General features: G+C 41.5%; 1 protein-coding gene across 5 annotated transcripts in view; it reads left to right on the plus strand.

Moving 5' to 3' along the window:
- The window catches only part of LOC114791965 (RNA-binding protein Musashi homolog 2-like), a 146,363-nt gene that overhangs the window by 79,607 nt on the left and 42,031 nt on the right, over nucleotides 1-24,725 (plus strand). For all 5 annotated transcript variants that reach the window (XM_028982579.1, XM_028982577.1, XM_028982580.1 and 2 more), the window contains exon 8: nucleotides 17,840-17,922. In XM_028982579.1, coding sequence (XP_028838412.1) covers nucleotides 17,840-17,922 — 83 coding nt within the window. The remainder of the gene's footprint in view (nucleotides 1-17,839; nucleotides 17,923-24,725) is intronic.

The raw sequence follows: 24,725 nt of genomic DNA on the forward strand, positions 1-24,725 counted from the left end.
CGCCACAAAAATGCCTGGTTCCTGTCCATGTGAACGAGACCTTCATTCTCATCTCACTGATGTATTTGAAAAGATAATGTGAAGTAATGAAGAAAACCCTAACCCAGTGAAGGTTCATACCTCTAATATTTAATAAATCATTTAACAGTGCGTTTATCCTCTACTTCTGTACTTCTGTACTATTGTAATAATCATTTTGAAGGTAATTCTCCAGGGTGTTGCACTGACACTCCAGCTGCCTTTATGCAGACCTCAGCTGAACTGAAATGCAAAAACTGCGAGTACGGCTTTTAATGGAAGCCCAGATTAATCTTTTATCTTCAGTGCTATTTTTGTTCGCGTTAATGAATTCCACATTATTTAATAAGGAGGGGTTGAATCTCCATCTGTCCATCTTTGTTCTCAGTTTCCATGTAATTTAAAAAGGATATGGGATTGGATTATGATCAGACATATATCAAGGGAGAAATTCTATTGAGTATATGCAGGACGTGAGAATAAATTCTACAATTGAAAAAGTTCTGTTTATTCTCCATACATCTTCAAAAAGGGCAAGGGCTTTGGCCGCACCTTCCTGGGTGCCTGACATGCTTGGAGTAGATCTATCAAACATTGTATTAACCCGATCGTTCATATCCGATCCCATGTATAGGTCATAATTGACCGTCTGCACAATCAGATCCTGTCTTCTTATTAACAGTGTTTAAATTTGGTTTCATGAATATAAACCCACCTTTTGTATTATCAAAGATTGCTTATCTTGAGATAACAATTTCTGAAGTTTGATAGTTTGATCCAGACTCCAATTTTTATTTATTAGATAGATCATTTTAAATGCCATATAAATTTGGACAGATATAGATATAATTTCTTCCAATCAAGGAAACAGGGAAGACGTCCCATCTTGTGGTCATTTTTATGTCACATAGTCGTTTCCCATAATTAGCCGTGAACACTGGTGACATCACAATTGCACAGTATCTGAACCCCTGGTTACACAGTTGGAGTTAAGATGTTTTTGGTAATGGTGTCCCACCAACATCATTGTTAACACATTGTTATTAACCCTGAGAGTTTGCCATATTCTTTTAAATTTCTTATCAATCCATGAATCACTTTAATCATGTCGCTGTGACCAAACTTTTTCAGAATGACACAAAAACTGGAGCCGATTTGCATATACTCCACAATGAAGAGTTATGAAGAGGGATCAGATAAATTACAAAACCTCTCTTTGTCATGAAAATGAACTTGATCCCCAAAAAACCACTTCCGCTGCATTTCAGCCCTGCTATAACAGGACCTGCTGAGGTCATTTCAGTGAAATTAATTGTATAATCGATGTGGGCAATACTGCATGGATGCAGAACATAATCGATTACATCATAATGACGTTGCTTCGTGATTTTCAGGCGGCGGTATAAAAAATAGTTAGAGCCGGTAGTGCCTGTGGCACCCTGATCTGAGTACAGCGCTGCGTGACGCGGTCCTCAGCGGCCCTTTTCTAGCACCGCACTCATTTGTTGATTTTTGAACCTATTTTTGCACAATCAAAAGCGGTCGAGTGTGAACTGAACAGACCGTTTTTCTGCTCATTGTAACAAAGCGTCCACACAGGCGTACAAGACCTTAACTCTTTTAACGGAGCATCATGTGACCATGTAGAAAATTTAAAGGACGCATAAATTTATAACCGAATCGGGAGACCAGTGAAGCTTTACACCTCTAGGTTCAGGTGTGGTGCAGAAAGATGCCCAAGAAAGTCCATCAAGTGCCAGCACCGTCTCCTAAAGATGATCCACCAGTGCAGAGCCTGCTCAGGAATGGCAGCAGGCAGGTGTGAGTCCATCTGCAAGCACAGTGATGGGAAGACTTTTGGAGGATGGCCTGGTGTCAAGAAGGGCAGCAAAGAATCAACTTCTCTCCAAGAAAAACATCAAGGACAGACGGATATTCTGCAGAAAGTACAGGGATTGGACTGCTGAGGACTGGGGTAAAGTCACTTTCTCTGATGAAGCCCCCCTTCTTGTTTCGGGCATCGTCATTCCTGTCTTGTGCCAACAGTAAAGCATCATTAGACCATTCATGTGTTTCTCATCCAAAGGAGTGGGCATACTCATAATTCTGACTAAGAACACAGCCATGAATACAGAAGGCAAACACTGAAGCAGCAAACAGTGAAACTTTCAGACAACCCACAGTTCACTGCAAAGACCTGAAAGAACATCTTGCTGATGATGGTGTATCTGCACATTGTTCTACAATTCAGTGCAATTTACACAAAGAACATCTATATGACAGGGTGATGAGAAAGAACACTGCATTCCAAGAAAAACTAATTACTGCTAATTATTGTCTGAGGGAGAAGTGCGATAATCTGGAATTGCTGTCACGGTCCCCTGACTCGAATATCAACAATTCCCTTTGATACAATGCAATAATTTGACCCTTCTGAAACAGAACACATTATGTTTCTTGTGACTTGTTTGTTTAAGAAATGAGAAGCTACTGACTGCATCAGTCATTTACATAACTAATAACTGAAACTTGTTAATATGTAGTAATTTGAGTCTCTTGCCTGTTTACTTTGTCAAATCCAGATGGTTTCCTTTTTTTGGACAGGGAGAGTATAATCCAACAAACTCATATAATATCTTGTTAACGTTTTGTCAGTGCGTTTTCCTAGTTTTTCAAGTAAGCCTTTTTCATGTGGGTTGTTGTGTATGAATTTAATACATTTTGGAATAAGGCTGTTACATAACAAAATGTGGACAGTGATGTGCTGTCAAGACTTTCCGGATGCACTGTAAAAAGTTACTGAGGAAGCTGCCCTGACCTCTGAGCATTATGCATGTACAGATTACCTGTAAACACGGTCACCATTTGGGACAAATAAAACTGCCTTATGTATTCATATGGGTAAAAAAACATTGTTATCCCTATTATAGCACCAGTTCCAGAAAAGTAAAGCTGTTGTCTGAAATGGAAAAGTGAAAGTAATGTTGGACAACAATTTCTGGACAACTAAGTGCGCGTCTCAGAAATAAATACATGCAGAGAGGTTTGATGAGGAATTATATACCTGGTGGTAGTAGCCTAGTATGTAACCTATGTCACCTATGAACCAGAAGACCCGGGTTCAAATCCCACTTACTGCCATCGTGTCCCTGAGCAAGACACTTAACCCTGAGTGTCTTCAGGGGGGGGACTGTCCCTGTAACGCTCTGGATAAAGGCGTCTGATAAATACTGTAAATTTAAATTATGTTCCTCAATGAAAAATACTTAAGGCTTTGAATATATCATCACTGACAATACAAAATATAATGAAAGTTTCTGAGAATCAGGTGAGTTATCTGTACAGAAGGGACTAGGCCGAAAATCAACAGACACCACTGCTTTCAGCAGAATCGGCAGGATTCTACATCCGGAAATCCTATCATGCAAAGAAGAATCCACATGGGAACACAATCACATGATATTTGAAATTCTTTTTTATTATTTGTGGTACAGAGTTCATATATCTCATAACCTTCATCCAGCGTGAGCAGTGGCAGCCATGAATGTCTGAGGAGCGTACCTGGCGACCTTCCAGTTACAAGCTGCTATGTCCCCACTGGAGACCATGGACACAGTGTCCTCTGGACTAAATCGACCATAGAGGAAGCTTGCATCTCTTATGGTATGGACGAGATGTCCTTGCATGTCACTCCTGGAAGGTATATACAGGACAACATATGCTCCCATCTGGACTAGCATTGCAACAGGAACTGCATATTGCTTCTATTATAGTGGTTTCGTAGTGGAAGTGATGTGCAGGAAGTGACTAGTTTCCACAATTCTCCCACATTTCTGTGGACAATACACAGTGGTCAACATGGCCCTGTCCCAATGTTTTTTGAGATGGGTTCTTCCTGAGATTTGGAGGAACTCCACACAATCACCATTCTTTTTAAGATGCAGATTATTATTCCTTAACTTCATGATCATGTCCACGATCCCCTGTGATATTCTGAGTACCACTGACTCAACAGCTTTGGTTTGTTGTGCAGCTCTGATAACGTATTGAGCGACTGTGTCAGGCTGCGTGAGTCTCATTAAATTCCCGATAATTAGGAGAAGGATGAAGCCTTGGCCTCAGAAGTAAATGTGTGGTTTCTTCTTCTGTTTCCCCTTCAGAAACCTTCAGTTCTTCCTGAACCCATTTAGTTTTTCATTATCTTGGTCTCCCTTTCATTTCTGCCTGCTCTCAACATTGGTGCTGTCTTCTCACCTTTTCATAGTCAACCTGAAATACCATCCTGTTACAGAAAGGGGAGCAGCAGAACTTCTGGAAAAGGTGTCTGAATGGTCGTACCTTTCTGCACCCTCTTCTCCCCCAGCTCTGGATGTTTGCTCTCCTCAACGTAGACCTCTAGCTCTAGGCCTGAATGGTCCAAAGTATCTCGTTCCGAGTAGTCTTGTCACAATACTGACATTTCAAACACAATACCAATACTAAGGATGGTACTACAAAAAAGTAGTTTTTTATTCTAAAAAATAATATTTTTAGAATTCCAAAAAAACTCTGAAAAACATACACACACTACATTAAGAAATAAATAAAAGAACTATTAATTCATTAAATAAACGTATAAATGCATTTTAACGTTTGAAGCCAAACTAAAAAAAGCAATTCTTTACTAATCGTGCTGCAGAAGTGAAAATATATGCGCATTGCACAATTAAATAATGTAAGACGAGGTGAAAGAAAGGAAGACGCTGCCATTTTTATACTTCATTGTCTTCAACAGTATTGCTTGATTGTGGCAATTAAAATATTCATATTACATTTGAACCTTTACTCCCCTCTCACATATAATTTGGAGTGATGCTATTTCAAATGCTTTGCTAAAAGCTGCTCGCTTTGATAGCAACAACTTTGAAGCACGTTTTGCCAACGGTCTTGTCCACATCTTTTGATTTTCCATTCCCCTGGTTGGTATCTGAAATTGTAGTCTGTCTGTGAACTGGCAGGTGAAATTTAAGGATCGATTGATATTGAAATTTATACTAAATTTTAGTATAGATTAGTATCTGAGAATTTTTTTTTTCTAAACCTAGGTGGTAGAAAAGGGCCTTCATGTCCTTTGATGACTGCTGACCTCCGGGCTCGGGCCAGTGGAGGTTATTTTGTCCCCCTCTATGCAGTTTGTGTGAATAACCTTTCCGATGAGTTAAGCTCTTCTAGCGCCTCCCCTTGTGACCTGTTGGCACTGTGTCTTCAAAGAGCAAATCCCCTGTAATGGGGGCCACCGAGTCTAGATGCCTGCGGTGTCATTGATCACCTCCCATCTCAAAGGGCAATTAATGTGGAGCAGGGGCACTGGAAAGGTCACAGAGAGAGTGGAATCTCGCACCAGTGCCCATAGTCTCTTTCCACCAGATCCGATGGCATTACAGGAAATGGACAGTGGCGTGTTCTGTCAGAAAAATACAGAGTTGCTCCTTCCTGTCTAAAATGGCACATCTTTGAAACTCTGAGTGAATGTAAGTGAATGTAATGTGTCCCCTGAAATTGAGGTGCGGGATAGTTGCATTCTCTTCCTTTATTGATTATGCCAGAAACCAATAGCTCTCCTGTTGGGTTAAAACCGGCAAGTCCACAGCAAACCACAGTCTGATTATCTCCTTTCTGGAATTACTGGCGATTCTGTTGGCCTGATCTGAGTACAACCAGTTGTAGTTTTTAAAGTTGAAACATCATGTGAAGTAAGGTACAAAATGTATGGGATGCATCGATAATCGAGGCATTGATAATTGTAATTGTGAGACCAGTTAAGGTGGTCGTAACACACTCGCCTATGAACAGCCTCAAAGTCGATGGTTCAAACCCCCTTACTACCATTGTGTCCATGAGCAAGACTATAAACCCCGAGTGTCTCCAGGGGGACTGTCCTACTGATTGTAAGTTGCTCTGGATAAGGCTGTCTGATAAAATTAAATCTGTATGTGGGAAATGCCTTTTATGGGTTTGTAAAACAAAGAAACTGGTTCTTTGTAAAACAAAGTTGACAAATTCACTGCATCAAACCTCCAAATCTTCCATCACCTTGACTCTATTTACAAGCCTCCTCCATTCCTCCTCTCCCCTTATTCTCTTTCTGAGCCGGACAACTTTATCCCCACATGGTCCTGGATTAACATCCCACATTTAGAGCACCGCTGGCCTTCCACAGATGTCTGCTTTCAGATTGAAATGAGTTCTCCTCTGCAAAGCATGAATACAAAGACCTTTTCTAAAGATGCACACAAGAGAGAAAGACTAAACAATTTAAACAGTACAAGGTTCTCCCATGTGCTTCTTCCACAGACTTTGAAGTGCTGTCTCTTAGTGGTATGATGCCGGCTGATCCAGCGTGCTGTACGTCTTTCCAGGATTCCCCAGTGGAGAGCCTCATTTTGGCTCTTCTTGCTGATTGGTGGCATTTTGTGTGTTAGCTGCCACAACAAGTTGAGAGATTTTTATTATATTTTTTGCTTTGTTGAAAGGGGATCTCTATGAGGCACCGTATGGGACTTTATTCACAATTACCACCCACACATGCAAGTAAAACACATGCGCACATACACTAAAAAGAAAAATGTCTCATACAAACAGCTGAAATACTACATAAAACTTTTTTTTTTACCAAAAACATTTCACTCACACATTAGTGAAAATGACGTTTTTCATTACTTTGTTTGATGACTTTTTACTACACGTAAAGGTTTCACATGTTTTTATGAGAGCATTTCAGTTGTTTTGTTTAGTGTGTACATGTCTGGTTTCATAAATGTGGGAGTGCATTTGTCAGTTGTAAATGTTAGCACATTTACTTGTGTGTGTGAAAACTTTTCACTAGTATATGTGTAAGGTTTCACTTGTTTGCATGAGAGCGTTCCAGATGTGTATGTGAGAGTATATATTTTCACTTGTTTGTGTTACAGAGCGTGTCAGTTGTGTACGTGAGAGTATCTAATTTCACTTGTTCGTGTTACAGAGCGTGTCAGTTGTGTATGTGAGAGTATATATTTTCACTTGTTCGTGTTACAGAGCGTTTCAGTGGTGTACGTGAGAGTATCTAATTTCACTTGTTTGTGTTACAGAGCGTTTCAGTTGTGTATGTGAGAGTATATATTTTCACTTGTTCGTGTTACAGAGCGTTTCGGTGGTGTACGTGAGAGTATCTAATTTCACTTGTTTGTGTTACATAGCGTGTCAGTTGTGTATGTGAGAGTATCTAATTTCACTTGTTTGTGTTACAGAGCGTTTCAGTTGTGTATGTGAGAGTATATATTTTCACTTGTTCGTGTTACAGAGCGTTTCAGTGGTGTACGTGAGAGTATCTAATTTCACTTGTTCGTGTTACAGAGCATTTCAGTTGTGTACGTGAGAGTATATATTTTCACTTGTACGTGTTACAGAGCGATTCAGTTGTGTACGTGAGAGTATCTAATTTCACTTGTTTGTGTTACAGAGCGTTTCAGTTGTGTATGTGAGATTATAATTTTCACTTGTTCGTGTTACAGAGCGTTTCAGTGGTGTACGTGAGAGTATCTAATTTCACTTGTTCGTGTTACAGAGCGTTTCAGTTGTGTACGTGAGAGTATATATTTTCACTTGTTCGTGTTACAGAGCGTTTCAGTTGTGTATGTGAGAGTATATATTTTCACTTGTTCGTGTTACAGAGCGTTTCAGTGGTGTACGTGAGAGTATCTAATTTCAATTGTTTGTGTTACAGAGCGTTTCAGTTGTGTATGTGAGAGTATATATTTTCACTTGTTCGTGTTACAGAGCGTTTCAGTTGTGTATGTGAGAGTATATATTTTCACTTGTTCGTGTTACAGAGCGTTTCAGTTGTGTATGTGAGAGTATATATTTTCACTTGTTCGTGTTACAGAGCGATTCAGTTGTGTACGTGAGAGTATCTAATTTCACTTGTTTGTGTTACATAGCGTGTCAGTTGTGTATGTGAGAGTATATATTTTCACTTGTTTGTGTTACACAGCGTTTCAGTTGTGTATGTGAGAGTATATATTTTCACTTGTTTGTGTTACACAGCGTTTCAGTGGTGTACGTGAGAGTATCTAATTTCACTTGTTCGTGTTACAGAGCGTTTCAGTTGTGTATGTGAGAGTATATATTTTCACTTGTACGTGTTACAGAGCGATTCAGTTGTGTATGTGAGAGTATATATTTTCACTTGTTCGTGTTACAGAGTGTGTCAGTTGTGTATGTGTGTGTTTCACTAGTGAATGTAAATGATTTTAGTTGTAAGTGTGGCCATCTTTCAGTGCAGCCTGTGAATGATCATGTTTTCGTATGTGTATATGGATGGTAACGCTGAATAAAGTTCCTAACGGCCCCTCATAGAACCCAGCTTTGTGTTGAGATGCTAAGAGGAAGAAAGGTAGATATCTGCAAGATGATGAAAAGAGTAAATAAAGTGGAAAGATGGGTGGCTGCAGAGCAGTAATTCAACGCTGGCTCAGAAGCAGTGATTAAAAGAGAACTGATGAGTTGGAATGGCTGCACTGTGTAAGTGTTCACGTTTGGTTGTACAGACAATTATGCTGCACTTAAGAAATGGAATTAAACAGCAGAGCTTTGAAAGGACGTGTCTTGCACATGCAAATTACCCCACAACAGGAGTCTTTCATGTCCCATTTGTTTCTCATCTGTTTAGTGTGTATGTGTGTGTCTGCATGGATGTCAGTGATTGATAGCTCTCTTATGAAGGGGAGAAATCCAGGCCTTTGTTGTGATCACGTGAATGCCTTAAATTGGCATGTCCACGCTCACCCAGCTCAAGCACACTTCACTGCCATGTGTCTCTAAAGTAAATTAAAGGAAGCTCTGGTGCTTACAAGTGGTTGGGCTCGCTCATTAAAACCCATTGGCTCTTAGTGCCACTGGGCCTCGGCAAAGTGGCAACATCACTGTCCTTCATTACAGATGCATTGATCCAGTGTCTGTCTGTCTTTTTTTTTTAAAGTAGATAAATGACAGTCTGATCACAGTGGCAGCAAGGAGCCTAATTAAGTCGAATCAATGCTGATTTATTGTCTGCTTGTGCACAATTGAATTCTTTTAAATGTTTGCTGCTTGGTTAATCTGTAGCACTTGCTGCTTTTTTTACATGTCTGAAAAGGAAGTGAATGCAATTTGACATTTGAATGCAATTAGTAGCCAGTAAAGAGCCTGGCTTGGACACCGTGACACGCCATCTCCAGAACCTCCAAGGATCCGCTGGTCCAGAGCCAGTCCATTATCACACACGGGCTTCCGGCTCAAATCAGCAATTCATTCCAAATTGCGGCAAGTGAAAATGAAATATTATCAGTCAGAATCCGTGTTGTTCCATGTCCGGTTGGAAAGGAGGCTCGTGATGATGCTCTGTCAGAGTTGGGGAAGCTTCACTTCCGACGGAGATATGGATCTCAGATAAGTTGGAGAATAAAGAAGCAGCTGTTAATCAAGATCCACACAAGGAGTTTTGTTCCTTTAATTGATTCAGAATTGTTCCTTTTTCGGAATTGTTCCTTTAATTGAGCCGGAAGCCCATGGGTGATAATGGACTGGCTCTGGACTAGCGGATCTTTGGTAGTTCTGGAGATGGTGTGTCACAGTGTCCCAGCCCGGTCCTTTGCTTTTACTAACTGGGCAGTGGTGGCCTAGCGGTTAAGGAAGTGGCCTCATAATCAGAAGGTTGCCGAATCCCGAGCTGCCAAGGTGCCACTGAGGTCCCACTGAGCACCGTCCCCACACACTGCTCCCCAGGCACCTGTCATGGCTGCCCACTGCTCACCAAGGGTGATGGTTAAATACAGAGGACACATTGCATTGTGTTTCACATTGCTGTGCATCACATGACAATCGCTTCATTCTTTCTGCCTTTATGAATTCCGCATGACCTTCTACACTCATTTCCACTGATTTCACGAGAGCCGTTCCAGATTGAGCCCTGATTATTTTTTAATGAAACAATTCAACTGTGTAGTCATACAGACCATAAGGAATTGCAGGAAATCTGCTTTTTATTATTGCTGGTCCTTGAAGGTAAGTTAAAGTCAGGAGAAATGTCCTTTACCAGTGAACTTGCTTGTGGAGCTGTAAAAAATAACTTTTCTTTTTCCAGTTTATGCTTAATGGCCTCAGGTCTTGTATTTGACCCGAAAGTATGATAATCAACAGACAGCAGTACAACTATGTTTGGGATCTAACAAATTTGCTCCATTGACGTAATCCCCAATTGTCACAGGGACACGCTCAACTCCAAATTGTGAACAGTGTCCCCTGTCCAATGTCAACAGTCAGTCTGAGTACAGCTATGCGGCTATGGAAAGTGATAATCAGTGGTTTGAAATGGTTGTCATGTACCTTGCTTCAGAATTGGAGGCTACTTGCTCAGCTGTATATTAGCAGTTTTCTGTAGTCACACCCAAAGCTGTTTCACTGTTAGTGTCCCACTGTGAGTCCATTTGACGCAGGAAGGGAGTCCCAGTCTGAGTCCAGGTTACAACCTGTCCGGTTCTGTTACTTCATAAAAAAACACTATTTACTTTAATATATTCTTATATTCTTTAACTTGCACATTTTGTCACTTGCACTTTGTTGACTAATAGTCATTTTAGTTTATTCTAATGTATGCCTTAATGTCATTGTGTATTGTCCACGTTGTTGGAAAGTCACCAACTGCCAGAACCAAATTCCTTGTGTGTGTGTTACACACTTGTCCCATAAATCCGAACGTGATTCTGTGTTCTTCTCCATATCACTCACAAGAGAACCAGAGAGTAAACAAACCCACACACACTACACACATATGAAGCTGTCACCCTCACCACCACCCCACACACACACGCGCACACACACACACACACACACACACACACACACACACACACGCACACACACACACACACACACACTTCTATAACAGTCACCCTCATCTCACACACATTCCTCATTTGACATTGCTCAAGAGTGTGAGCAAAAACGTGAGTGGCGTTACTACATTTATAATAATTCCTACACCGTATATTTTGTCACATATATTCAAGAGTGAGTAAGTAAAATCTAGAAATTTAATTAAACCTTAACTTAATCTACACGTTTAACCGTAAATGGACAAGTTGTAGACGTGATTATCACGAACATTTGGACACAGTGTGAAACAATCAGTCTGAAAACACGTAAATACCACGATTACACTTGTGCGTAGGGTAACATAATGGATGTGCTGGCATTGTTAGAAGATTAGGCCAATTGCAGAAATAGAAGAGAATGGGTGTTCAGGAACATAAAGAGTTTTTGGCCCATGATGTTGCCTGGCTCATAAGCGGATTTATATTACCTAAATGTGTTCTGAATGGGGTCCAATGAAACGGAGTGTTTTTTTTCTCAGTTATGTCTGCGGCCCCCTCTTTCTCAGACACCACCCTACACACACCTGCTTTCCCCTATCCTGGTTGTGGATGATCCACACACTGCTCCCCGGAAATCTGCTCTCCAAGGGTGATTTATAAAAAAAGCAGAGGACACATTTTGTTGTGTCACCAAGTACTCTGCCGCAGTACTTTACAATGACAAACACTTTTTTATTTTTGTCTTTTGATCACACATACACTTTTAGTATGTGTTCTACGTTAAGTTTTATAAATGAGACCCCAGGTCCTAGTCAACCAAATGAGATTACAATGTTCACTTCGTAAAGCTCTTTTGTAAGTTCCTCTGGATGAGAACGTCATATTCTGATGAGACGGGTCTCTATTGCTACGTCATCAGGAAAGAACCACAGGGAACTGGTCCGGGCTGAAAAATGAAGGTGGAATTTAAAAGGATCATTGTCTAGGATGGATGAAGGCATCTCAGAACTGCAGCACATACTTGAGCATCTCATGACCAGAAGTGACCCTGGATCTGTGGGATTGCCTGCATTCATTTCCGTCTTCTTCTATGCGGATTTAGAAGGAATTTTACTTTGAGGTCACATTAAAGCAGGACTGGATTTTTCTTTTTTTGGCTCTTGATTTCATGCTGTGACCCAGTAAAATGTGAGGTTCCACCAGCAGGGAATCGTCTATGCATCCGCTGTCACATTGTCAGCTGAGCTACGCTCTTGTTCAGAAAGCTGTCTTGCCCTTGTCATACGTCTGCAGCCTGAAGAGAGGCAAAAAATTCCGCAGACTTATAGCTGGGATTGAAGGAGCAATCAGGTGGAGTCGTGACTTACTGGAGGCAGAGCAATGGAGGGAAATGTGAGAGCAGAGTGCGTTTCCACAGGCATCAGTGTAATCGTTTTTAAAGGTTTTGTTGTTCTCACGTTCGATTGGCTCAGCTTGGGAAATTGTCACTTGCCAGTTATTTATATTCTGCTCTGCCACCTAATTGGGACTTGCTTAATGTATGCATTTTGCAATCCCATGGTGAACTCTGGCAACCTGCTGATGGGCTAGACACTCCATTCTGATGCCGAGGGGAAAGAGGCGTTAGGGACGGGCTGCAACTAAGATTGCACCTCAACCATTATGATTGCTCATCAACCATTTGTCAAAAACTTCAAGAAGAGAGGTTCAAGTGTTGAGAGAAGCCACTTCTATCCAAGAAAAACATCAAGGACAGACTGATATTCTACAGAAAATGACAGGGATTGGAATGCTGAGGTCTGGGGTAAAGTCTTTTTATCTGCCTCTTTGATTGTTTGGGGCATCTGGAAAAATGATTGTCTGGAGAAGAAAAGGTGAGCGCTACCATCAGTCCTGTCTCGTGCCAACAGTAAAGCATCCTGAGACCATTCATGTGTGGGGCTGATTCTCATCCAAGGGAGTGGGGTCACTCACAATTTTACCTAAGAACACAGCCATGCATAAAGAATGGTACCAAAATGAAGAAGTTTGGTGAAGAACAATGACTTTTCCAGCATGATGGGGCACCGTCCCATAAGGCCAAAGTGATCACTAAGTGGCTCGGGGAACAGAACATTGAAATTTTGGGTCCATGGCCAGGAAACTCCCCTGACCTTAATCCAATTGAGAACTTGTGGTCAATCCTCAAGAGGCGGGTGGACAAACAAAACCCCACAAATTCTGATTTGGCCCAGAAGTTGATTGATAGTATGTCAGGGTGAATTGCAGAGGTCTTGGGGGAAAAAGGGCCAACAATATAGACTTTTGCATAAGCTTGATGTAATTGTCAATAAAAGCCTTTGAAAATTTTGTAACTATACTTCAGTACACCACAGAAACAGCAAAAACATCTGAAAACACAGTAAACTTTGTGAAAACCAGTACTTGTGTTGGCCACAACTGTATTTAAGCTGCTTGCTTAAATGTTTTAACACACCTATAAGGTTCTGATCTGAACAATAAGGTTGTTTCATGTAATAATGGTTTTGTAATGTACACCTACATGTACACCTGACTTCAGGAACATGAATAAAATTAAGTATAAGTGGAAGTTATCATGAAAAGCAAGTCTCCATTTGCCTGGTTTGCAGCAGGTTTATTATCTACTTATATAACTCTTGTTACGTCTCCTGATATTGCTTTTATGCTCAGATGCACTCTCAGTAAAAAGCGGGGGGAAAAAAAGACCATTTCAGAATATTGTTAATAATTTGGGGGAGCCAGGTTGGAGTTTTGATAAAAACACAGCCCATTCTTCTCCTTATATTTAATAACTTTCTGTGATTGACCACAGCAGACATAAAGTGTATTGGGTGGGGTGTTGAATCTGAAAGTGAGTATAATGGATGAGAAATTGCATTAGATGGAATGAGAGAAACATTATAGTGAGTGACAGTTTTATTTCAGCGTTTCTTGCAGAACACCAATTGGTCACCGTTGACCTTGACCTCTGAATATAATTAATTTTTTTATTAATTTATATCTGTCACAGACTGTCACATATCTTTTATTTTTTTATATGATTTTAAAATTAATAGAACATCTAGGTCTAATGTCTCCTGGTTATTTCAACACTATCAGCACTTATTTAAGCATGTCTCTCTTATTAGTGTGAGACTTCCAAGCACCATTTACAGGAGCAGTACAGTGAAGGGATGATCCAAGCTGGCCTACTCTCCCAACAGAGGTACTGCTGCTGGACCGAAGCTGGTCCAGTTCAGTCGCCATGGAAGATGTGGATCCATTCAACCAGCTGTGCTTCATCACACGGGTTCAGAGGATTTAGGGCAGGGAGTGGTTTAGGGCTGCAACTATCGGATCATTTTGGAATCGAGTATTCTTTTTTCATTGAGTAATCGGATAACTCCAACTTTTGCGTTTTAAACAACTCTATCAATAGTGAGTTATGCAACATGAAAATCCTCTTAAAAGCAATTGAGCTGTTATTCCTCACCTAACTCAATCAAAGCTTAAAACCTTTGCGTTACTGGCTCCTGAACTAAGACCATTTAATCACTCTTTCTGTGAAACATTCATGAAAAAAACTATGAAACATAGGTTAGCCTATTTGTCCCTATTTTAATTAAAAAAATGAAAATGGGGTGTACCCCCTGCTATAGCCCATCTGAGAATAAAGAGGAAAAAAAGAATAAAGGTACAAAATAGTGAAAAGAAAATATAAAAAAACTATTACTAGTATTACTAATAATCCAACTTAAACAATACAGTTCAGTTTCCAGTGTATCTAGATGAGGTAGGTAGGTGGAATGTTTGTCTTGTGCAATGTTATGTGCAAAATAGAGAGAGAGAGAGAATTTGTCTTAGTGCTTGTGTGCTGTGTGTGCAATGCATGTGCAAGCCTGCGCCGCTGTGATGTACAACAAATGCTATAAACTCGGCCAAAAGTAAATCTATATGCTGATGAATGTAGATTTGTCCATCTGTTGCATTTATTATTACTACCTAATGTATGGGGTAATGTGTGTTTTGAGATGTGTGTGTGTGTGTGTGTGTGTATTTGCTCTCTTGCTACTTATCATTGCCTCATCACTATCGACTCATAACGCAAATAATGTACGCTCTAATCAGCGCTAATGTTAGTTAGTGTGACCTGCATTGGCAAACAAAAGTACCTTTTGAAGAATACATTTTCTTACTCGGAGCTTTAATGTACAAACTGCCACATTCTATATAAATCTCACCCATGTTGAGGCTCATCTTGCCTGGGTGACAACGTGCCAGGCTCTGTAGTGGCCAAAAGGATGTGCTGGACCATGTGTCTGTGTTCTGTAGTAGGAGAAGAAGACAGATGGAAGAAGCTCTGTGTTGTCTCCTCTTTTTGAGCTCCACGACCTCTCATCCTGAGCACTGCTGTGACCAATGGCTGTTGTTGCAATGTGGTCCTAGTGCCACTGGTAAAGGATGTTGGAGGTGGATGGCACTATAAAAAAAGTTGCAGTGGGGCATCAAATGGGTAACCTGCCCCTCTTGTAATCATCGCAGTGACCTTTTCTCATGACTTCTACTGGGGGGACAATTAATTTGTGGACAGTTGTTGATCAATTGCTCCCCTTTTTTTACCGCTGCTGCCAGGGTTTTGAAATAGGTTGAATATTACCAGCATGACATTAATTGCATGCTTTCTGCTTTTTGTCAGATATAGTACAAGATGGGACAAAAAGTTCTTCTCAAGTGCAGAAAAATATGAACCATTCTTTAAAATGAGTCTGGAATAAAAAGTCCCATCAGGAATGCTGCCAGCTGCCCTAGGATGCCCGAACCTGCTTTGATAGGAAATGCTTTGCTTTTAATTGGCTGTATTATTATTTAGTATTATTATAGTTTTATTACTATACTTTATGAGTATTGTAACTTACAAAGCACCAGAAGCAGAAGCTTTTCAGCTAAGAGTAAAAGTGCTAGTGTCAACAGTTCCCAGCTCGTCCTTGCTCTGATCAGCTCGGTTGGCTTTTCTGTCCTCTGCCCTTGCAATGAAAGAAAGTGAAAGTGAAGAGATTGCAGCACTGCAGCACAGTGCACACAACGAAATGTGCCCTCTGCATATAACCCATCCCTGAAAAGCAGTGTGTGGGGACGGACTGTGCTCAGGGTCACCTCGGAAGTTCGGGTTTCAAACAGTCAACCTTCCTATTGCAGGGCTGTTCCCTTCCATGCTACACCACCACTGCCTCGGTGGACCATGAAGAGCGAGAAAGTGGATGCCGCTCAAGAGCTTCAGATGTGCAGCACTTGAACTTGGGGGTCAGAGTTTTCTCATCAGTGTTGAAAGCACATTGAGAAGAACCGTGAGAACTTAAGAGTATTTTTTTAGCACATTCAGCACTGAGAGTGTCTGGGGATTTTCTTTCATACTGCAGTGAATTACCCACACACACACTCAGAATGAGAGTGAAAAATGTGCACACGTGAATCCTAACAATCCTAACTGGTTTTTCCATGTTATCTCACCTTTTCTCTGCTTATCTGCTCAGATCTGATCCTGGCATTCAGCAGGGCATGACCCTTACATTTACAGCGTTTACCAGACGCCCTTATAGTCAGTAGTTACAGGGACAGTTCCCCTGGAGCAACTCAGGGTTAAGTGTCTTGCTCAGGGACACAGTGGTAGTAAGTGGGATTCGAACCCGGGTCTTCTGGTTCATAGGCGAGTGTTTTACCCACTAGGCTACTACCACCCTTTTTTGAGCCAACAAACCTCTTGAGCAGTTGTCTGGCAGGGTCTGCCTGACCAGGGCTTGTCAAAATCCTCTGCCACATGAGCAGTGGATCTGGTCTTCAGCCTTTTGATAATCAACACTTTAGTCTCAGGGTGAATGTTAGGCATGTTTGCAGAGGTCTAGTTGCAGTTGATGTGAAGGTCTAGTGGGGTTCTGGCATTCTTTTTATACACCAGAGACATAATAGATCCATTATTATACTCAGTGGGCTTTACCAAGCTTGAAATATTAGAATACTTTTTGACAATTTTGTTTTGCACTGAAACATTATTACAAAAGCTGTTGGGAATAAAATGAGCCATTTCTTGTTTAGAAATATATTTCAGTGGCACTTGAGGTCAATACGTACACAAGACTTTTGTCAGGGACTGTAGATCACTCCTTTTCAGAAGTAATGTTCTTAGTAGGAATGGTGCTTACAGACAAAAGTAGGATCAGAGGTGTCAGCAGGGACTGCAGCAAGTGTTCCACCAGGAAATACAAAGGAATGGTTCCCTTTATGTTCTCAACTACACTTCCCTTTAACACCTTGCAGTAGTGAAGGCTTTTCTCTTTGAAGTCCAGATGCAGATTGAGGATCGGCTTTTTGCATAAGTGGCGCATCGCTATGAAAGAAAATGTCTGCTAAGGTTGTGGCTATGTTGTTCGTTCAATGAAGGGGTTAAGCTTTTATTCCATAAATATGAAAGTGGAGGAGAAAATCCCATGGTCAGTGACACATTCAGATGTGTCCCCAGGCTGGTAATAACATAAAAAAGAGAGCTTGTTATACAGTGAAATTTCAATGAAGGCGACACAAAATGCATTTAATGAAATTCTGATGCCGGTACTGGCTCCATGAATCTCATTAAGTGGAGCTTTGTGCAGTTTTCCAATTTTGCTTTGTGTGGAGAGTTGGCCTTTCTAGTGTGTCTCATGATGTCTGAGATTTCATCATATTCTTCTTTCTGAAAAGAATCTGATCAGGTCTACAGTTTTGGTGCTCTGCTATTGTGTTGGAGCCCTGAGAGGTTGAAGATTTATTCTCTATAATAGCATATGACCACAATTTGACCTTATCTACCACAAACTTTATATTTCTGAGCCTGAATGATAATGAGAGGCCATAGGCTGACCTGTATGTTGAGATGTCAGTCTGCTGAAGGGAATTAATTACATTTTTTTTCCTCACAGGCTTTGGCTTCGTAACATTTGAGAATGAGGACGTCGTAGAAAAAGTCTGTGAAATTCATTTTCATGAAATCAATAATAAAATGGTAAGTTGAACATTTTCTCTGCTCATTTTTTGTGTGGCGCTTCAGGATTAACATTGATGTCCTCTTTATCAGAGTAATAGCACAGTGTGTGTGTGTTGTGGGGCATGGTGAGGTGTGTGAGTTCATTAAAGGAGGATTAATGCCTCCCAGATCCCTGCCATGATCACCAGAGTCGCCGCGCTCCGACACATGGCCTTCAGGTCTCGGTATTGGGCAGCGTTCCTGTGGACAAGCTTGTTCTTCCAGAAGGATGGGAGCTGGAAGAGATCAGGTGCCATGGGCATACGCCAGAAGAAGATTTCGCCCCTCCCCCTCTACCTGGCTCAGAATCCATTTAGGCAACGCAATCCATCTTATCTTCTCCTGCTTGAGGGGAGCAGTGAGCTGCTTCACTCTGCTGTAATGTCAGCGTTGCTCTTGCCATGTCCTCCTGCTACTAATGCCACTTTAAAGAAAACGGAAGGTGGTAAACTCCAAAAGCAGCATGATAACGTGAAGTGGACTTGTCTCTTTTCTCACACAAATGTCTTTGACAACAAGATCAATATGTGTTGAGAGTTGCTCATGTGCGGTGGGGATGGGGAATATCATTTTATAAACCTCGACTTGACCCCCCGCTGTAAGCAGGTATGAATCTATAAGAAATGTGATGGTAAGGATCTGCTCTGGACAGGATTGTGGTCTGGATTATGGGAATAGTGGAGGGTCTTCAGAAGGCTTGTGATCCGCTCCTTTCCTGCAAGGCAACCACCAAAAGAGTTGAACAAGTGCAGTAATGCAGGCTTCTTATGAAAAGATATATTTAATGTATTTAACTCATAAAAGGTTGGCTCCATGTGAAGAATGCTGCAGTTAGGTGGGCTTGGGAATTCAGAGACTCCCTCCCAGACAGCAAGACAGTAGCCCATCTCTTGTCCCATCTCACTTCGTCACCGACAACAGGCCGGCTCCATGATTCGCCCCCTTTGCTCCTCCTCATTCTGGCTTTGGGGCAGGAGCCCCTAGCCCATACAGGACCCACATAAGATATTAGGGTCGAGTGCCCCCTGACTGGACAAGGGGAACCCCGTTGGCCTGCCTTACCAGGTCTTGTGGCCCTGGATTGGTATGTCAGGGTCTGGGCATTATGTGTATTACATAAACTTGTAATTAAGACAATCAAACCGTTAGATGGTGCCCCCTGGTGGCCTTTCACTGACCCTACAGCCCTCTGGCACCAAGTTACCACTGCGTGGACCTCCACAGTGTTAGCATAACAATGCCCTTGCAGCTATATGCTGTGCATCATTGTTGCCATTACTATTGTCCTTGTTGTTATGTTTCAGACAGAACAGTGACAATGGCTGGTGAAATATGACTATAATTATATTGATTATTCTATTTGACTTTCTGTAGGTTCTGTGTAGGTTGTAGTTAAATGCAGAGGACACATTTTGTTGCGTCACTGTGTGCTGTGCTGCAGTGTATCACAATGATAAAAACTTTCACTTTCTTTAAAATATTTTAGTGTTTGTCTAATTCTGTCAATGTGACACATTGGCACCTGCCAAAACAATACAAGGCGTAGGTGACATTAGACATTACAGCTAGAGAGGAAATGCTGGTATTCTACTGGCTGTTACCAGAGATCAGTGTTAAATGGGGCTTGTAAGTGTTGAAAGGTGGAGCATTTGGTCCATCATCTACAGAGGGGGATGAAATAATGACAATAAACATTGTGCAGAACAGCTTGACTGTTCTGACTGAACTTTCCATGAGCTTCTTCATTGCCCTTCAGTCAGCTGATGGCTCTGTGTAGCCGTATGGGGCAGTTTTCTCAGCAGGTCCTTTGGATCTGTGCGCTTTGCTCCATACATACTGGCCTGCTTCGGTCACCAGATTCCCTTACTGGTGAGTCCATGAAGGCGGCACCTCTTAGGTTTGTTATTCGCTCTGTGTTACAGTAGCAGGTTAAAGAGGAGGCAGAGGAGCACATAATGGTGAAAACAGTCAAATGTATCCTCACAGTGGAGCTCCTAGTAACCCTGCTGCTACTGGCAACAACCATATGGAAGAAACTGAGGGCCCTGGCTCTAATTCACATAATCCATACGTCATTAACACTCTCATTCAGTCCCTCCCCTCCGGGACACGTTTACAGTGCATCAGTGCTTGAGCCATCCGTTTTAGAGATGAAAGTGAAGTGATTGTCATTGTGATACACAGCACAGCACACGGTGCACACAACAAAATTCTCTGCTTTTAACGCATCACCCTGAGTGAGCAGTGGGCAGCCATGACAGGCGCCCGGGGAGCAGCGTGTGGGGACGGTGCTTTGCTCAGTGGCACCTCAGTGGCACCTTGGATTCGGACTGGAAACCTCCTGATTACGGGGCCACTTCCTTAACCGCTAGGCCTCATGCCTCGTCAGGTGACTTAGACTGGCAGACTTCTGCTGTCCCTTTGTCATTTTTAACTTGTTGCTGCAGGTGTCCTCTCACACCCTCCTCTGTACCCACCACAGCAAGTCAGAATTGGTAACTGAGCCCCAACCAACTTAGTCCACATCCCCCTCCATGAACCAGATGGATGTGACGTTGACCATGTGGAGTGGCAGGATGGGCGCTGGTGGCTGCATAAAACTGTTCGAAAGATATTGAATGAAATAGTTTGGACAAATATGTCAAAATTACTTCATGTGTAAATTATGTAATCACCCCCTCGTTTATCAGTTTTGCGTTTTATCACTCTGAACTCATTTCAGATATTTTAGTACAGCTGAAAACAGTGCTATTATTTCTATTTTATAGTATTTTTTTTTACTATTTTTTTTTTTTCCAGAAAAAAAACAAGGAAAATTGTAATTTGCCCCAAACTTCTGACCAGTAGTGTATAGAGAGGAAAGAAGGCACCACTAAACAATCTAAATGTCCAGGAGAGCTCTTATTACAATATCATTGCGTTTGATGTTAACAAAATGTAAGATTGAATTTTTAAAAAGGGAATTCAGTGCTTATCCCTTATTGGGATACATTTCTATGTATGTATGTGTTATAGATTCAGCTTCTCACTGTTAACTGAACAATAGCAGTGCAGCCATGTTGAAATCAAACACACACTCACATGTCCTATGCTTGGAGCAACACACACACCTACCTCTGTTTAACCAGCGTTTAACCAGCGTTCTGAGAAGAAAACGATATGGAGATGATATTAGAAATTAGAGGAGGATCTGATCTGGACCACTTGTTCACTCAAGCATGATGAGTACTTGAATTGGACACATCTGTGTCACTGGTCACAGATGACGGTGAAACCCACCCCTCCCCAACAGAATGAGGTATGGGATGTGAGGGGACATCAAAGGTTCATGCAGCTCAACATGAGCAGAGACGACGGGGACGGACAGGCAGGCAGATGGACCAGCCTGGAGCAGAGAGAGCAGTGTACTAATGGTAGAAAAAGGGCTCCATGTTATAACAACCATACTTCTCTCCTGAAGCAAAATACTCGCTGAATGGAACGAAATTGGAGCAGCTCAAAATGTGACTTTTTTTTTTTTTTTTTTTTTTTTTTAGACAGGCATGAAAAGAATGTCGCATCAAAGAAGATCTGTGTTTCCGAATCACCACAATTGCTAATGACTGTTCCACGGATTGGATTACTTAAACAAGATAACTCGGCAAATACTAATGCTGATAACTACTCTTATATTAATGAGGCCCAGCTGCAGCGTTCAATTCTTTTTCTCCAGTTACGATGTCTGAACGTATCTCCTCGATTTCAACAACTTGGATCCTTAACCAACAACCTCCTACTTTTCACTGGGGCAGTGGTGGCCTAGCGGGTAAGGAATCGGACCCGAATCGGAAGGTTGCTGGTTCGAATCCTGAGCCACCACGGTGCCACTGAGGTGCCACTGAGCAAAGCACCGTCCCCACACACTGCTCCCCGGGCGCCTGTCATGGTGCCCACTGCTCACTCAGGGTGATGGGATAAATGCAGAGGACAAATTTTGTTGTGTCACTGGGTGCTTCACAATGACGATAACTTCACTTTTTTAAGGAGTCATTACCTGACTTAGGAGAAACATTATTAACTATTTGCTATATATACATATATAACTATATGTCTCTTTAGCCCTTAAAACTGCTGTCCTTAAACCACTACAAACCAAATCCTAATTCTGCAGTCTTATCTGTTTATAGACTGATCTCCTTTAAGTCTAAAATCTGGTAAAAAGTGGTGATTTGCTGAACTCAAATATATACTCAGATATTAGAAACATTTCAGTCTGGCTTTAGACAAAACCACAGTACAGATACTGCTTTTCTCCTATCTTCTGACCAGGATTATATCTCGGTACCCTTAGAGCAGATGAGATCTTACGGTGCAGTGACCTAATCTAAATGCAGGCAAACTCTGTAGACTAATGTGAAATGCCTTTCTGCAGACGAATTGAACAGACAAATCTATTACTACAACACCATAAGCAGGGGAGACAGTCTCATTCGTTCACCCACTCACACTTAACCATGATACATATGGACTTTAACTAAATATCAGGTTCATACTTTATATAAGCAGGCAGGCGTAACAGGAAACTTTTTGAGACTTGATGCAAACTTTGGCTTAAGGCTGACTGATGAGATGCAACAAATCAAAAAGCAGTGATCAGCAGCGTGTGAGGAAAGTGATATCATTGGACATGGAGAGGCTTGGCCTGATGCGTGAGGGTTCTTAGCAGCGGGATGCGGCTGTTGGGCCGGCTTCATGTCCTTTCTGTGTCTGCTTGGGTTCTTCGCCATTGATTGGTGAGTACGGTGCGTGACGAGTCAAGCTGAAGTTGCCGCGGACTTCTGAGCTATGAAGTCCGAGCGGAGGCGGGTCACGTGTTGACTAAAGGAGCGGATTGAAGCTCGAAAGGGAAGGATCAGCGTTTTTGGCCAAAGTGCCCCTGAGGTGCCACTGAGCAAAGTACCATCCTCACACATTGTTCACTAAGGTGATTGGTTTAATGCAGGGGACACATTTTGTTGAGTCACCATGTGCTGTGCTTGCTGTGCTTCACAATGACAATCACTTCACTCTCACTTTTTCACCCCCATTCCTGAGCAAGTTATCCTGCTCTAACCATTCTGTTCACATATTCAAATGTTCCCTTTCACACATACTCAAACTCGGCATTCCTATCTATAAACTATGGACGCGCCATAACACATATTTTATACTTACACTGATCAATAAAAACATGAAAATTAGAGAAGGTACATGAGAGAAATCCAATGTGAAGGGATACACAGAGGAATTCTTGCTTGTCTGCCATCTGTGCTTCTTTCTTATGAGTAGAGATGCTTTATGGTCCTTAGGTCCCATGGCTTTGTTCGGGGTGAGGGCCCTTATTGCTCAGAAGCTCCATAGGAGAGCAGGAGAGTTGTGCCAGATGTATGTTTTTATGACCAAAGACTGCATTAAGGGTCCTACAGGCTTATGAACACATTCATCCAGCCTGCATGTCCACTACAACTGGGACCTTTGTTGTTCTCACCATACATGCTGCCTCTGGGACAATTAATTTGTGGGCATGGAGTAAACTTTCATTTCTATGCTGACAACACCCAACTAAAAACCGGGATGAAGCTCACCACATGTCTAAATGTGGAAGCACTGGACAAATGTATAAAAGACATCAGAGACTGGATTATGCTCAACTCTGATAAGTGTTGGTGATCAGTCCTAAAGGGGATAGACATGGACTAACAGAAAGTAGATTGGATTTTGCTGGTTTCTCGGTCACTCCTAATGCATCAGTAAAGATTTTGGGAGCGACCTTTGATGCTCATCTGTTATTTAATTGTCATATTCAGAATATTTCCAGGACAGCCTATTTTTAACTAAGAAATATTTCTAGGGTTATGAAATTTCTCTCTAAGCTTTTTTATTATATTATACTGCTGTCTCGCTGAACAGGCTCCAGCTGAGGTTTTTACACACACAGGAAAATAGAACCACATTACCCTGTATTCTTACTTATAAAACCTTGCAAGGTCATAGTCCATTTTATCTTAGTAATTGACTAGTTTATAACCTTTCATTAACCCTTTGTTGTACAGGAGCAGGCTTACTACTGTCCCCATGTCACAGCAGGAAATACAGTGGTTGGTAGCCACCAATTGTGCATGTTCTCCGACTTAAAAAGATGAGAGAAGTCTGTAATTTTGATCATATGTACACTTCAACTGTGAGATACAGAATGTAAAAAATCCAGGAAAAATTGTATTATATCTTTTTAAAAGAATTTATTTGTATATACTGCAGCAAATAAGTATTTAGCGCCTACAAATAAGCAAGAATTCTGGCCCTCATCGACCTGATACCTCTATTGCTATTGCCAAAATACTTCTTTTCTGCCCCATACAATGTGAGTTTCTGGACTTCTCTCATCTTTTTAAGTAAACAATCGCTGGCCAAACTTTTTGCCACCCTGCAGAGCATTTTCTTAAATATCTCCAAAACTTTGGAACAACCTTAAAATGAGAATTAGCTACACGATGAAGCTTTTAAACAAGTTGAGTAATCATATTTTAAAGAGGATCTTATGCAAGATTACTCGTCTAAGTCCAGTTGTTAAAAAAAAGAAAAAAAAAGAATGGTGATCGGGTGATCAGAAGGTTGCCGGTTCAAATCGCAAACCGCCAACGTGCCACTGAGGTGCCGCTGAGCAAAAGCACTGTCCCCACACACTGCTCCACAGGCACCTAGAAGTCTCTCATACACTTACTCAATGGACTTTAAAACTGGATACTAGCAATACCTGGATTAGT

Source organism: Denticeps clupeoides, chromosome 6 (assembly GCF_900700375.1).
Source record: "Denticeps clupeoides chromosome 6, fDenClu1.1, whole genome shotgun sequence".
Classification (NCBI taxonomy): Eukaryota; Metazoa; Chordata; class Actinopteri; order Clupeiformes; family Denticipitidae; genus Denticeps; species Denticeps clupeoides.